Raw genomic sequence first — 16,774 nt, 5'->3', positions numbered from 1 at the left:
GGAAGGAGGAGCCCCGACCTCTTCTGGACTTATGCGACCGAAAGGACTGCATCGGATACTGTGGAGTTTTCTTTTGCTGTTGGGAAACAAAAGGTAAAAAAGGTAGATTTACCCGAGGTAGCTGTGGCAACCAGGTCCGCGAGCCCCTACCCAAATAACACTTCACCCTTGTAAGGTAAAAACTCCATATGCTTCGAGTATGCATCACCCGTCCATTGGCGGGTCCATGGAGCTCGTCTCGCAGAAATAGCCATGGCATTGGCTCTGGAACCCAGCTGCCCAACGTCTCGCTTTGAGCGTCCCTCATATATAAGACTGCGTCTTTAATGTGGGCTAAGGTTAATAAAATGGTATCCCTGTCTAGGGTATCAAGGTCAGCTGACAAGGTATCTGTCCATGCTGTAACTGCGCTACATACCCATGCCGATGCTACTGCCGGTCTGAGCAAAGCACCTGTATGCGCATAAATAGACTTTAAAGTAGTCTCCAGTCTGCGATCAGCAGGATCCTTGAGGGCTGCCGTGTCCGGAGACGGTAGCACCACCTTCTTGGACAGGCGTGTTAAAGCCTTGTCCACCCTGGGAGAGGATTCCCAACATACCCTGTCCTGTGCAGGGAAAGGATACGCCATAAGAACCCTTTTGGGAATCTGCTGTTTTTTATCTGGAGTTTCCCAAGCTTTTTCAAATAACTCGTTAAGCTCATGAGATGGGGGAAAGGTTACATCAGGTTTCTTTTCCTTATACATGCGCACCCTCGGTCAGGGATAGAGGGGTCATCTGTGATATGCAAAACATCTTTTATTGCAATAATCATACACTGAATACTTTTTGCCACCCTTGGGTGCAATTTCGCATCATAGTAGTCGACACTGGAATCAGAATCCGTGTCGGTATCAGTGTCCACTATTTGGGATAGGGGACGGTTTTCAGACCCAGAAGGGCCCTGTGACCCAGTCCAATCCGTGGATTGACTCCCTGCTTTCTCCCTGGACTCTGCTTTGTCCAGTCTCTTATGTAATGAGGCCACACTTGCATTTAACATATGCCACATGTCCATCCAATCATGAGTCGGCGTTGCCAACGGAGACACACCACTCATCTGCTCCACATCCTCCTTGGACGAGCCTTCCGCTTCAGACATGCCGACACGCACGTACCGACAGCCCCACACACACAGGGATATATCTATAAGGGGACAATTCCCCAACAAGGCCCTTTGGAAAGACAGGCCATCTCAGGAGAGCTCAGCGTCTCCCTCAGCCGGGGCCCATCCCGAGCCGCACGCAGCTGCGATGGGACCCCGCCGGCAGCTCCCGCGGTGCAGACTGGCAGTGGCAGAGCTGCCAGTCTGTGTGTGCGTGAAAGAAAAATAAAATAATAAAGAAAAATAAAAAATTATTTCAGCTAAACCCAAGTGAACCAGCTCCCTTGGGCACAAATTAAAGACTGGCTTGGAGGGGACATAGTAGGGGAGGAGCTAGCCAGTGTGTTAGAATTTTTAAAGTGCCAGCTCCCAATTACTGCCTACTATTTCCCCATTGTAACTGTACTCCAGTGGCCCCTAGTGGATGAAGGAGAAAAACCCAGATAGCGCTTTTTATATATATAATCAATGTGTATACACTCACTACACCTTAAAAATGCCCCCCCCTCTTTTCAGCCCCCGAGTTCAGCAGGGGGGAGTCCGGGGAGCCAGCTTCTCTGCAGCTTCTGTGGAGAAAATGGCGCTGTTAGTGCTGAGGGATCAAGCTCCGCCCCCTCCAGCGGCGGGCTTCGGTCCCGCTTCAATATTCAAAAAATGACGGGGGATCTCTGCATTTACTGCCTCCGCAGCCTAATGGACCCTTATATGCCAGTCCAGAGGTTTATTGCTGCCCAGGGCGCCCCCCCTGCGCCCTGCACCCATCAGTGCCTGTTCGTGTGTAGTGTGTGGGAGCAATGGCACGCAGCTTACCTCAGTGAAGATCTGAAGTCTTCTGCCGCCTTGAAGTCTTCTTTTCTTCTTATACTCACCCGGCTTCTATCTTCCGGCTCTGCGAGGAGGACGGCGGCGCGGCTCTGGGACGAACGGCGGGGTGAGATCTGCGTTCCGACTCCCTCTGGAGCTAATGGTGTCCAGTAGCCTAAGAAGCAGAGCCTATCATTTAAGTAGGTCTGCTTCTCTCTCCTCAGTCCCACGATGCAGGGAGCCTGTTGCCAGCAGTGCTCCCTGAAAATAAAAAACCTAACAAAATTATTTTTCAGAGAAACGCTGGAGAGCTCCCCTGTAATGCACCCTATCTCCTCTGGGCACAAAATCTAACCGAGTTCTGGAGGAGGGGCATAGAGGGAGGAGCCAGTGCACACCCATACTAAAAGTTCTTTATAGTACCCATGTCTCCTGCGGAGCCTGTCTATACCCCATGGTCCTTACGGAGTCCCCAGCATCCTCTAGGACGTAAGAGAAAGTATTTGGATGCTTGACCATCACACCATCAGGGACATTGTATTCAAATACATATACTTTAATATGGAGTTGGTCCCCCTTTTGCAGCTATAACAGCTTCCATTCTTCTTGGAAGGCTTTCCACAATATTTGGAGTGTTTCTGTGGGAATTTGTGCCCATTCATTCTATAGAGCAGGGCTGGCCAAACCAGTCCTTGAGATCTACCAACAGTTCACATTTTCCAGACCACCTAGCTGGTGCACAGGTGTAGTCATTGCTAATTAAGATGTGCTGCATTCATTCCTAACTGACAATTCTACAAATCTCCAGGAGGCCTGGAAAACATGAACTATTGGTAGAAATCTCGAGGACCGGTTTGGCTAGTCCTGTTATAGAGCATTTATGAGGTCAGCAACTGTTTTGGACAAGTAGGCCTTCTCTGTTCCAGTTCATCCCAAAGGTGCTCGATGGGGTTGAGGTCAGGGCTCTGTGTGGACCAGTAAAGGTCTTCTACACCGAACTCAAGCCATGTCTATAGTCCTTGCTTTGTGCAGCTATGTTGGAATAGAAAAGGCCTTCCCCAAACTGTTGCCACAAAGTTGGAAGCATAGCATTGTCTAAAACGTCTTGGTATGCTGAAGCATTAAGATTGCCCTTCACTGGAGATAAGGGACCTAGCTCAAACACTGAAAAAATAGCCCCATAACATTATACCTCCTCCACCAAACTCCACAGTTGGCATAATGCAGTCAGGCAGGTAACGTTCTTCCGGCATCCATCAAACCCAGACTCGGCCATCTGACTGAACGAAGGTATTGATACTGCGCTATAGCCAGGATGGGTAAAAACTGTCCTAAGTTTCTGCTGGAGGAAGTGGAATCACTATCTAAAACCACTAGAATAAACGGATACAAAATATAGGGGAGACCCCCAGCGCACACTCTTTGGACAAAGATGCAGGAAAATAAGAATTTACTTACCGATAATTCTATTTCTCGGAGTCCGTAGTGGATGCTGGGGTTCCTGAAAGGACCATGGGGAATAGCGGCTCCGCAGGAGACAGGGCACAAAAAGTAAAGCTTTTCCAGATCAGGTGGTGTGCACTGGCTCCTCCCCCTATGACCCTCCTCCAGACTCCAGTTAGGTACTGTGCCCGGACGAGCGTACACAATAAGGGAGGATTTTGAATCCCGGGTAAGACTCATACCAGCCACACCAATCACACCGTACAACTTGTGATCTAAACCCAGTTAACAGTATGATAACAAAAGGAGCCTCTGAAAGACGGCTTCCTACAACAATAACCCGATTTTTGTAACAATAACTATGTACAAGTATTGCAGAATAATCCGCACTTGGGATGGGCGCCCAGCATCCACTACGGACTCCGAGAAATAGAATTATCGGTAAGTAAATTCTTATTTTCTCTATCGTCCTAGTGGATGCTGGGGTTCCTGAAAGGACCATGGGGATTATACCAAAGCTCCCAAACGGGCGGGAGAGTGCGGATGACTCTGCAGCACCGAATGAGAGAACTCCAGGTCCTCTTTTGCCAGGGTATCAAATTTGTAAAATTTTACAAACGTGTTCTCCCCCGACCACGTAGCTGCTCGGCAGAGTTGTAATGCCGAGACCCCTCGGGCAGCCGCCCAAGATGAGCCCACCTTCCTTGTGGAATGGGCATTTACATATTTTTTGCTGTGGCAAGCCTGCCACAGAATGTGCAAGCTGAATTGTACTACAAATCCAACGAGCAATAGTCTGCTTAGAAGCAGGAGCACCCAGCTTGTTGGGTGCATACAGGATAAACAGCAAGTCAGATTTCCTGACTCCAGCCGACCTGGAAACTATATTTTCAGGGCCCTGACAACATCCAGCAACTTGGAGTCCTCCAAGTCCCTAGTAGCCGCAGGCACCACAATAAGCTGGTTCAGGTGAAACGCTGACACCACCTTAGGGAGAAACTGGGGACGAGTCCACAGCTTTGCTCTGTCCGAATGGACAATCAGATATGGCTTTGTGAGATAAAGCCGCCAATTCTGACACTCGCCTGGCCGAGGCCAGGACCAACAGCATGGTCACTTTTCATGTGAGATATATCAAATCCACAGATTTGAGTTGTTTAAAACAATGTGATTTTAGGAATCCCAAACTACGTTGAGATCGCCCAGTGCCACTGGAGACATCAAAAAGGGGTTGTATATGCAGTACTCCCTTAACAACTTCTGGACTTCAGGAACTGAAGCCAATTTCTTTCTGGAAGAAAATCGACCGGTCGAAATTTGAACCTTAATGGACCCCAATTTGAGACCCATATACACTCCTGCTTGCAGGAAATGTAGGAATTAACCTAGTTGAAATTCTTCCGTGGAGCCTTCCTGGAACATATTTTCACCTAAGCGGTGATAATGTTGTGCGGTCACCTCCTTCCTGGCTCTGACCAGGGTAGGGATGACCTCTTCCGGAATGCCTTTTTCCCTTAGGATCCGGCGTTCACCCGCCCTGGCGTCAACGCAGCTGCGGTAAGTCATGGAACAGACATGATTCTTGCTGAATCAAGATCCTTTCTAGTATCTCTTGAAGTTCCGGGTACCAAGTTCTTCTTGGCCCAAACCGGAACCACGAGTATAGTTCTTACTCCTCTCCTTCCTATCATTCTCCATACACTGGGTATGAAAGGCAGAGGAGGGAACACATACACCGACTGGTACACCCACGGTGTTACCAGAGCGTCCCAGCTATTGCATGAGGGTCTCTAGACCTGGCGCTTCATGTGGGACGCCATCATAACCACCTTTGGTCTTTCCCAACGGTTTACAAACATGTGGAAACTTCCAGATGAAGTTCCCACTTTTCCGGGTGGAATTCATTTATGCTGAGGAAATCTTCCTAGTTGTCCACTCCCGGAATGAACACTGCTGACAGTGTTATCACATGATCTTTCGCCCAGCGAAGAATCCTTGCTGTCATTGCCCTCCTGCTTCTTGTGCCGCCCCGTCTGTTTACGTGGGCGACTGCCATGATGATGTCCTACTGGATCAGCACCGGTTGACTTTGAAGCAGAGGTCTTCCTAGGCTCAGAGCATCGTAAATTGCCCTTAGCTCCAGTATATTCATGTGGAGAGAAATCTCCAGACTTGACCACACTTCCTTGGAAATTTCTTCCTTGTGTGACTGTTCCCCAGCCTCTCAGGCTGGCATCCGTGGTCACCAGAACACAGTCCTGAATGCTGAATGTGCTGCCCTCTAGAAGATGAGCACTCTGCAGCCCCCACAGAAGAGACACCCTTGTCCTTGGAGACAGGGTTATCCGCTGATGCATCTGAAGATGCGATCCGGACCATTCGTCCAGCAAATCCCCCTGAAAAGTTTTTGCGTGAGATCTGCCGAATGGAATCGCTTCGTAAGAAGCCACCATTTTTCCCAGGACTCCTGTGCATTGATGCACTGATACTTGGCCTGGATTTAGGAGGTTTCTGACTAGGTCGGATAACTCCCTGGCTTTCCCCTCCAGGAGAAATACCTCTTTCTGGACTATGCCCAGAATCATTCCTAGGAACAGCAGACGTATCATCGGAAAACAGCTGCGATTTTTGGAATATTTAGAATCCACTCGTGCTGTCGTAGAACTACTTTAGATAGTTCTTTTCCGACCTCCAACTGTTCTCTGGAAACTTGTCCCTTTCAGGATATCGTCCAAGTAAGGGATAATTTAGATGCCTTTCTTCTTTTAAGAATCATCTTTTCGGCCATTACCTTGGTAAAGGCCCGGGGTGCCGTGGATAATTCAACGGCAGCGTCTGAAACCGATATTGACAGTTCTGTATCACGAACCAGAGGTACCCTTGTTGAGAAGGGCAAATTTGGACATGGAGGTAATCCTTGATGTCCAGGGACACCATATAGTCCCCTTTTTTCCGGTTCTCTATCACTGCTCTGAGTGACTCCATCTTGATTTGAACCTTTTTATGTAAGTGTTCAAAGATTTCAGATTTAGACTATGTCTCACCAAGCCGTCTGGCTTCAGTACCACAATATAGTGTGGAGGACTAATACCCTTTTCCTTGTTGTAGGAGGGGTACTTTGATTATCACCTGCTGGAAATACAGCTTGTGAATTTTTTTCCCAATACTGCCTCCTTGTCGGAGGGAGCCGTTGGTAAAGCAGGCTTCAGGAACCTGCGAGGAAAAAATGTCTCGACTCTCCAATCTGTACCCCTGGGATAATACTTGTATGATCTAGGGGTCAACTTGCGAGTGATCCCACTGCGCGCTGAGACTCTTGAGACTACCCCCCCACTGGTGGAGGGCTTCTTTTCCTGGGAAGGGGCTGCCTGCTGCAGTCTACTTCCCTTTCCTCTATGTCTGGGCAGATATGACTGGCCTTTTGCCCGCTTGCCCACATGGGAACGGAAGGATTGAGGCTGAAAAGACAGTGTCTTTTTCTGCTGAGATGTAACTTGGGGTAAAAAAGGTTGGATTTCCCAGCTGTGGCCGTGGCCCCCAGGTCCGACGGACCGACCCCAAATAACTCCTTCCCTTTATACGGCAATACTTCCATGTGCCGTATGGGATCTGTATCACCTGACCACTGTCGTGTCCATGACATCTTCTGGGAGATATGGACAACGCACTTATCTTGATGCCAGAGTGCAAATATCCCTCTGTGCATCTCGCATACATATATATAGAATGCATCCTATTAAATGCTCTATATCAATAAAATATTTTTAGTCAGGGAATTCGACCAAGCCAACCCAGCACTGCATCTCCAGGCTGATGGCGATCGCTGGTCGCAGTATAACCACCGTCTGTGTGTATATACTTTTTAGGATGTTTTTCCAGCTGCCTATCAGCTGGCTCCTTGAGGGCGGCCGTATTTGGAGATGGTAACGCCACTTGATAAGCGTGTGAGCGCCTTATCCACCCTAATGGGTGTTTCCCAACGCGCCCTAACTTCTGGCGGGAAAAGGTATAACGCCAATATTTGCTATCGGGGTAAACCCACGCATCATCACACACTTCATTTTATTTTATCTGATTCAGGAAAAACTACAGGTAGTTTTTTCACTTCCACATAATACCCTTTTTTGTGGTACTTGTAGTATCAGAAATATGTAACAGCTCCTTCATTGCCCTTAACGTGTGGCCCTAATGAGGAATACGTTTGTTTATTCACCGTCGACACTGGATTCAGTGTCCGTGTCTGTGTCGACCGACTGAGGTAAATGGGCGTTTTTTATAAAAAAAACCCTGACGGTGTTTCTGAGACGCCTGGACCGTTACTAATTGTTTGTCGGCCGTCTCATGTCGTCAACCGACCTTGCAGCGTGTTGACATTCTCACGTAATTCCCTAAATAAGCCATCCATTCCGGTGTCGACTCCCTAGAGAGTGACATCACCATTACAGGCAATTTCTCCGCCTCCTCCAGCATCGTCCTCATACATGTCGACACACACGTACCGACACACAGCACACACACCTGGAATGCTCTGACAGAGGACAGGACCCCACTAGCCCTTTGGAGAGACAGAGGGAGAGTTTGCCAGCACACACCAAAAAACGCTATAATTACATAGGGACAACCTTATATAAGTGTTTCTCCCTAATAGCATCTTTATATATATATATTTATATCGCCAATTTGTGCCCCCCCTCTCTGTTTAAACCCTGTTTCTGTAGTGCAGTGCAGGGGAGAGCCTGGGAGCCTTCTCTACAGCCTTTCTGTGAGAGAAAAAATGGCGCTGTGTGCTGAGGAGATAGGCCCCGCCCCTTTTACGGCGGGCTCGTCTCCCGCTCTTTAGTGAAGTTTGGCAGGGGTTAAATATCTCCATATAGCCTCTGGGGGCTATATGTGAGGTATTTTTAGCCAGTATATAGGTTTACATTTGCCTCCCAGGGCGCCCCCCCCCAGCGCCCTGCACCCTCAGTGACAGCGTGTGAAGTGTGCTGAGAGGAAAATGGCGCACAGCTGCAGTGCTGTGCGCTACCTTTAGAAGACTGTCAGAGTCTTCAGCCGCCGATTCTGGACCTCTTCTAACTTCAGCATCTGCAAGGGGGCCGGCGGCGCGGCTCCGGTGACCATCCAGGCTGTACCTGTGATCGTCCCTCTGGAGCTAATGTCCAGTAGCCAAGAAGCCAATCCATCCTGCACGCAGGTGAGTTCACTTCTTCTCCCCTCAGTCCCTCGTTGCAGTGATCCTGTTGCCAGCAGGACTCACTGTAAAATAAAAAACCTAAGCTAAACTTTCTCTAAGCAGCTCTTTAGGAGAGCCACCTAGATTGCACCCTTCTCGGCCGGGCACAAAAATCTAACTGGAGTCTGGAGGAGGGTCATAGGGGGAGGAGCCAGTGCACACCACCTGATCTGGAAAAGCTTTACTTTTTGTGCCCTGTCTCCTGCGGAGCCGCTATTCCCCATGGTCCTTTCAGGAACCCCAGCATCCACTAGGACGATAGAGAAACTATGTATGTTAAAAGCACTTAGTTTATTCAATTAAATTCGGATTATCCAAAAATCTGTACTAGCAACAGAAAGATAATATATCTGCATAGCAGCGATCAGATCTGAATTACCCCCACTATTCCAAAACGACGGCCACGTGGATGGTAAAGTATGAAAAACTTGAAAATTAAAAAATAGAAAAATTCATGTCGACCATTGCCATGTTGACATATTGTCCATGTGAACCTAATAAATGTCCACCTATTGACCGTCGACCTTAGTACTACTGTTTTATCGGTTTCTGTGGATCCATTATGAATTGTGCGCTCAGGGAGATGGGGGTTTTCTTTGCAAACTCTGATACACTCTCTCTTCTAAGAAGCTTAGAGGGATGAGTGTCTGCAGTAAGATCAGGTAGGTTATAGGCCTTGCATCTCATGGGAGATGGACGTAGGTCCTCTCTTGGGCAAGGACTGGAGCTTTGCTCTTGGTTCTCCTCACATTGCAAAGATATATGCTAGATTTCAGCAAATACAATTGTATATTCTTCACAGACTCCTGTAAGTCTGGGGCAGCTTGGCTTTTACCTCTTGTCCTAAATGTGGACACCTGCTGCAGACTTCTGGCATCTGCTCAAGTCTTGTCCCTTGATAACTGATTTTTGGACACAGATCCTGGATTGAGTGGCCACCACTGGAATTAGAATGTGTTTGCCTTACCAGATACGGATGTATTAATTAATAACACATTTAGGTCATTATAGGTTTCACATTTGCTAAAGTATATAATGCTTTGAAGCCGATGGCTCCACAGACCCTTCTACTGCTCCATGGATTGGAATAGTTAATATTACTGTCTACCATGATCATTTCATGTATAGGAAATGGAAGTGTCCACTAAAGCTGGACAGAGTTTAGTCCCTCTGGCAGTCCACCAGCTATGCCTTGGATCTAGACACTTCTCCTGAACAACCTTGTCGTTCCTTATCCATGGGTATTCCCATCGCCTCGTTATGTATGTGTATTAATATAGTTAGTCTATTTTATCTATTTAATGTCATGTGTCAGTTACTAGTCTAGTGTTAGATGGGTTTTCCTTTCGGTATGAAAAACAGTCTTCGTGTGCATTTTACTTGTGTGTATTAGGCTGTTTGTTTCTCTCTTTTCTGTATCATATTTAAGATTAAAATAAAAATCCTTGTTTTTTTGTTTTTTTTCAGGAGCTCTCAACCATGACCCTGGTGCTGTCTGCTTTCTGCGATGGACGGGAAGGGGTACAAATGAATGTAAAGTGTTGAGCGGATGAGCTGATCATACACTTCAGAAATCAGAGTCAGTATGTAACAGCTTGAGGTGTCTAGTAACACTGCGGCAGATTTATGAAGCCTGGTGAAGTAATAAAGTGGAAGGTGATAACGCAGCAGCCAGTCAGCTCCTAACTGTCATTTTTCAAACCCAGCCTGTAACATGGTAGTTAGGAGCTGACTGGCTGGTACTTTATCACCTTCCACTTTATCACTTCACCAGGCTTAATAAATCTGCCCCACCGTGAGGAATGAGCTAGGCAGATACTGAGGGAGTTCAGTCAACCAGTGATTTATTTTCATTCATTTACCCCTCACTCTATACCTGAGGTGTACAGCGATGGAGGAAGAAAATGAAAAGTAATTATAAACTAGAGGACAGAATACACACACACACACAAAGCATCTGCCTAATCCCCAGCCTTTTATATGACACAGTTGTGGAATAAGAAACTGCTGTGCTGGTACTGTATGGGATGCTGGGAATCGGCAGGCAACAGTAATTACAGTTGTTGTAACATGACGATCAGCATAAGGGATCGGCGTGTTTCCCATACAGACGTGACCTCTCTACACTCGTGATGGAGGCTGATACCGCCTGCTCTCCATCTGTGCTTTCTGTTTGTTTCTGTACTGGGATTGATCTACTCTGCCTTTAACTGTGTCAGCCTCACTGGTAGATTGCTTAGTGTTGGCTGTCACACGTTGTTGTCTGGTAGCTGTACCATTAGTTGCTCAGTCACCACTGACCAAGACAAAACCAGCACAGCTGCGCAGTGATCCATCCTGCAAAGGGCAATGGGCTAGTGTACTAGCTCTCATAGTAACCATACCACTAGAGTTTTTTCCTATTACGGACATCTCGGAAACATTCCTGGGTGAACTGAGTGTGAGGGCTACTGTATATGTTATTTGGTTAATAATCTGTACATCAGGCAGGAATATATATACAGCCAGATTTACTGGCAGGTTTCATTTTATCCAAGGTTACAAAAAGCCACAGGTGTGCCACGTCACATATACACAAGGAACCTTATATCAGACTGTACTGAAAGATACAGAGTTCAGTACTATAGTGAATATACTGCAGGAAACCGAGAACAAAGGATAAAAGTGGGTTACTAGGAACAAAAAAACAACCCCCCCCCCCCCCCAAAAAAAAAAGCTAAACATTAAAAGTGACAAATTAGCATGACATTTATAAATAATAGATCAGATAGCCAGCTGTCCGAGTGTACTGAGCAGAAGACATCCCAAGCAATCAATTGTACTTTTCTTGCAGAGTTATTTTTAGATAAACACGCAGAAGCATCCAGAGGCTTCAATAGCATTTTGTTTTTTTCTTTAACATCAAATAGACAAATGGCAAATTGGTCAGCAGCCACTCTGCTCGGTCACTGTTACCAATGGCAGAAAATAGGTCCACAAGGTAGTACATACCATAGTTAGAGCACTGGCGTTGTCCTTCAGGGAATTGGCAATCATCTGCTGGGTAGTGTCCAGATGGGTGAGCAGCTGTCCAAACTGCATAGCTGAAATCACAGGAATTTCCGTCATATATTATACCTTATTAGTATATTCAGAATGTACCCATTACCCAAGCCTAGATAGTGGTTATTTAGAGGGCTAAGGTATTTACATATACAGATTTGGTTCGTATGACCGATGGTTGGATATTTGGCTGGCAGGGGGGGAACGAGTGTGAATAGTCCCTGTTGGTCTGTTCACCGTTCGGGATCCCGGCGTCAGTATAGTGAGCGATATAACCGCATCCCATATATACACGAAAGTGCAGCCTTATATGCTGCTAAGCACTAGCGACGTCACTGATGAAAACAGACTTCATAATGGAATTCACAGGATGAATATTGGTTCAGCCCACAAAATGTCCCACACTACTGCACAATTGGTACACTTCAAAATCACAAACATCTCACATCTCCTATAGAATAGCTCATAAGCCGTTAATAATGCAGACTTTTATGAAGCTCCTGGTTGATGACAGGAAAGGCAATAGTAAGTCTGCACAAGAAACATTAACACCAAAAATTAAAAAATACTGAGTAGGTAATATTTTCTTATCACCTACTTCTTAAATCTATATATTCAGTAGATGTAATACCTATTGGAAATGGTGTGTTATACGCTTCTTCCTTCCCAACAATCAGCTAAACACCTAGACAGGGCCCTGTGACAGAGTGAAAGTAAAGCATGGTGCACTGTAATGACTATACTTTACTGAGGAGCTTACATTCTACAGTACATTTACACTGAAATAAGGGCCATTATCCAATGTTCTCAGACCTGTGTATGAGCAGATCTCTCTGCAGCGCCATTCACAGTGCCCCTAAACTGAAGCAGGACGTTCGAGGGGAGGTGACGGCCAGAATTTCAGTGTATAAAAACGTAGCAGCTGTGCTACTGCACTGATCTCTGAATCAGACCCTATGAGCATGAAAGGGTTAAAGGGTAACTCTGCCCCTAAGGATTAATAAACCAAAAAGAAGGCACCTTCTGTACCATATACTTTTATGGTTTAGATAAACACGCTTCTTACTGTCTGATGCACCTAAATACCGCCTTCCTTGTGGCTGCTTCAATGATTTCCAAAATAAACTAACTGACCTTCAGTAATAAGGAAGGAGCTAAATCAGACCCAAGGCAGCTTAATTCTGATGATATCAATGGGAAATAAAGTGCTACTTTAAATGATTTAATACATCAAATAAATGTTGTACACAGTATTTCGGAGCTGAATAGGATACACGCAATAACTGCAGCATACCAAATATAGCCAGCATGCTCTTTCACTGTGTGGCAGCAGGTAGAAATGCCAATAGCATGGCAGGATTACCTGGCAGAAATGCACTCTCTGGATTGGTTGATTCATGGGCATGTGGTCAGCAAAAGATTACCTTATTGTCCTGTTATGCAGTCATCGTCTGAACACACCAAGAAAACCCCAATTACATAAGAGGAGATCAAGGTACCGTACACAAGTGCAGAACAAACATATTTTGCCCTATCAAAATTTATGTGGAGGCATGGTCCGCGCACAATGTTCTTCTCCTATCGAAATGGCTACTCTTCGAAACCATTGTGGCTAGTCCTACCAAAGTCCATTACGCACACACACACAGAACCTCCCAAGAACACAAAATGGATTTCAAAGTTCTAGAGAGAGATATACAGACAAAGCCGTATTTACACTTTAAGAGAAACAAAATACAAATACATAAAGCATTTTAGAAGTAGCAGGATAATGAAAGTCATAGTGGTATAAAAAAGGTGCGTCAGAGGTTACTCTTCCCAACTCTACACCAAAGGGTTAACACACTAGCCAGTTCCAAAGTGCATTTGCAGTGTGTGCACTTACGATGAATCAGAATATGGCCTTAGAATGGAGAAATGTTTTCCACTGTAGTTTGGGATTAGAATTAAGCAGATCTAAATTATACATTACTGAATTTAGTGTCAGTAGAGAAAATGTTGTTCTCATACAGCAATACATCAAAAGCTGTACTAGTGAGATGCAGCTCCTGGCAATAAAAGCTTGCTTGTTACCATTTTCTTAAGGGGTGGCATCATGCAATTCTTTGTATGGAAAAGCTATCATATTTGCTTTAGAAAGAGATGCACTATACTGGAATAATATAGTAACATTGTATTTCCAGCATCTTTAGCGAATGTATAATATTTTTAGAGTGTGCAGGGCCAAGTGCAACACTAAAGACCCCATATCATGCAACATTACACCTTGCGCATCTACCGTATTCTTATTTCCAATAATAAATGCTCTAGTTAATGTGTTCTGACTGCTTATTCTTACTGTGCATGTTCAGCATTACAATTACAATCATAAAGATCAGTAAAAACTAGTGGCGGGTCGCCAGACCTGCTTGGCATAGCCTCCAGATTTGACAAAACTAATCTAGATTTCTTGCCAACTTTCACCAATAAAATTATTTATGCAAGATATTTAAAGATCTTAAAAATATTTAATTATCTTTAGTGCACAAAATGCTGGATGTCTTGGAAATGTTTTGCAAAAAGCGCCAACACCTATGCCTTTAGTAAATGCCTGGAGTTAACGTCTAAATAAAATCCAAAAAAGGTTTAGTACATAACACATCCAACATACAAAATTCCAGACTGCGTAAACCGGTCTTTCTCTGGAGATAGATCATTACCTTGCTCATGAAGCTGTTTCAATGACACCAGTCTCTGAACAACTTGAGGCAGCGTGCCAGACATAGAATCCCACTTCTGAACAACGTCATAGAGTTGATGCACCTGGAAGGAAATTAGGTTGTTTAAGGAGTATATGCAATTGCGGTCGAATTCCCGAAAATGTCGAAAAACGGACATTTTCGCAAAAAAAAAAAATCGACAATGCAAAATCAGTACTTTTCGTCAAAAAAACGGCCATTCCAAATTTGACTTTTTGAAATTCGACATTTGTCAAATTCGACATTTCTGCAATGGTACAAATGCGGCATTTCAACAAAAGAACATTCATTTGAAGATTGTAAATTCGACAACAGTGCTTTTAGACAATAAATTCGTCATTTTCAATCCGCCACACTTTGCTGGCGGAATCTAATAAAAAAAAATTAAAAACATGTTTTTTTTTGTGTTTTTTTTATTAGTAATAGCATATCTATTTATATTAGAAGGGATTAGGTACTTGGTTTGTCTATTTAGGAGGCACAAGTATTATTTATATATATATTTTTTTTAAATTATTTTTTTTTTAAATGGAATGGTGTAAAAATCTGAAAAAAAAAATGCATGGGGTCCCCCCTCCTAAGCATAACCAGCCTCGGGCTCTTTGAGCCGGTCCTGGTTGCCAAAATACGGGGAAAAAATTACAGGGGATCCCCCGTATTTTAACAACTAGCACCGGGCTCTGCGCCTGGTCCTGGTGCAAAAAATACGGGGGACAAAAAGAGTAGGGGTCCCCCGTATTTTTTGTACCAGCACCGGGCTCCACTAGCTGGACAGATGATGTCACAGCCGGGGGACACTTATATACCGGTCCCTGCGGCCGTGGCATTAAATACCCAACTAGTCACCCCTGGCGGGGTACCCTGGAGGAGTGGGGACCCCTTCAATTAAGGTGTCCCCCCCTACCCCCAGCCACCCAAGGGCCAGGGGTGAAGCCCGAGGCTTACATCCATGGGCTGCGGATGGGGGGCTGATAGCCTTGTTGAAAATGTAAGAATATTGTTTTGCAGAAGAACTACAAGTCCCAGCAAGCCTCCCCCGCAAGCCGGTACTTGGAGAACCACAAGTACCAGCATGCGGGGGGAAACGGGCCCGCTGGTACCTGTAGTTCTACTGCAAAAAAAATACCCAAATAAAAACAGGGCACAGACACCGTGAAAGTATAACTTTATTACATACATGCCGACACACATACTTACCTATGTTGACACGCCGTCCAATGTCGACGAATCCGGGGTACCTGAAAATAAAATTATACTCACCTGATCCAGTGTCCGGTTCTTTTATTGTAATCCACGTACTTGGCAAAACAAAAAAACGCATTTACCCGAACCAGACGGACTGAAAGGGGTCCCATGTTTACACATGGGACCCCTTTCCCCGAATGCAGAGACCCACCGTGAATCCTGTCACAGAAGGTCCCTTCAGCCAATCAGGAAGCGCCACTTCGTGGCACTCTCCTGATTGGCTTTGCGCGTCTGAGCTGGCAGACAGCGCATCGCACAGCTCCCTCCATTAGTTTCAATGGTGGGAACTTTGCGGTCAGCAGTGGGGTTACCCGCGGTCAGCCGCTGACCGCGGGTGACCTCACCGCTGACCGCAAAGTTCCCACCATTGAAGATAATGGAGGGGGCTGTGCGATGCGCGTCTGACAGCTCAGACACGCAAAGCCAATCAGGAGAGTGCCACGAAGTGGCGCTTCCTGATTGGCTGAAGGGACCTTCTGTGACAGGAGTCACGGGGGGTCTCTGCATTCGGGGAAAGGGGTCCCATGTGTAAACATGGGACCCCTTTCAGTCCGTCTGGTTCGGGTAAATGCGTTTTTTTGTTTTGCCAAGTACGTGGATTACAATAAAAGAACCGGACACTGGATCAGGTGAGTATAATTTTATTTTCAGGTACCCCGAATTCGTCGACATTGGAGACGTGGCAGTCAGCGTGTCAACATAGGTAAGTATGTATGTGTCGGCATGTGTGAAATAAAGTTGTATTTTCACGGTGTGCGTGTCCTGTTTTTATTTGGGTATTTTTTTTTGCAGAAGAACTACAGGTACCAGCGGGCCCGTTTGCCCCCGGCATGCTGGTACTTGTGGTTCGCCAAGTACCAGCTTCTGGGGGGGGGGGGGGGGGGGGGGGGGGGGGGCTTGCTGGGACTTGTAGTTCTTCTGTAAAAAAACAATATTCTTTCATTTTTACACATAGCTATCAGCACCCCATCCGCAGCCCTTGGATGGGGGGGGGCAGCCTCGGGCTTCACCCCTGGCCTTTGGGTGGCTGGGGGGGGGGGATTGAAGGGGTCCCCACTCCTCCAGGGTACCCCGGCCAGGGGTGACTAGTTGGGTATTTAATGCCACGGCCGCAGGGAGCGGT

The 16,774-nt window shown here is 46.0% G+C and overlaps 1 protein-coding gene across 1 annotated transcript in view; it reads right to left on the bottom strand.

Moving 5' to 3' along the window:
• The window catches only part of DCTN2 (dynactin subunit 2), a 141,185-nt gene that overhangs the window by 46,642 nt on the left and 77,769 nt on the right, over window positions 1-16,774 (bottom strand). The window contains exons 12-13 of the mRNA XM_063952351.1: window positions 14,368-14,470; window positions 11,618-11,709 (exon numbers count right to left, since the gene is read on the bottom strand). Of these exons, the coding sequence (XP_063808421.1) occupies window positions 11,618-11,709; window positions 14,368-14,470 (195 nt within the window). The remainder of the gene's footprint in view (window positions 1-11,617; window positions 11,710-14,367; window positions 14,471-16,774) is intronic.

The sequence above is a fragment of the Pseudophryne corroboree genome, chromosome 2 (assembly GCF_028390025.1).
Source record: "Pseudophryne corroboree isolate aPseCor3 chromosome 2, aPseCor3.hap2, whole genome shotgun sequence".
NCBI lineage: Eukaryota > Metazoa > Chordata > Amphibia > Anura > Myobatrachidae > Pseudophryne > Pseudophryne corroboree.
Note: the sequence above shows the minus strand (reverse complement) of the source record. Positions and strands in the feature narration are given on the sequence as shown.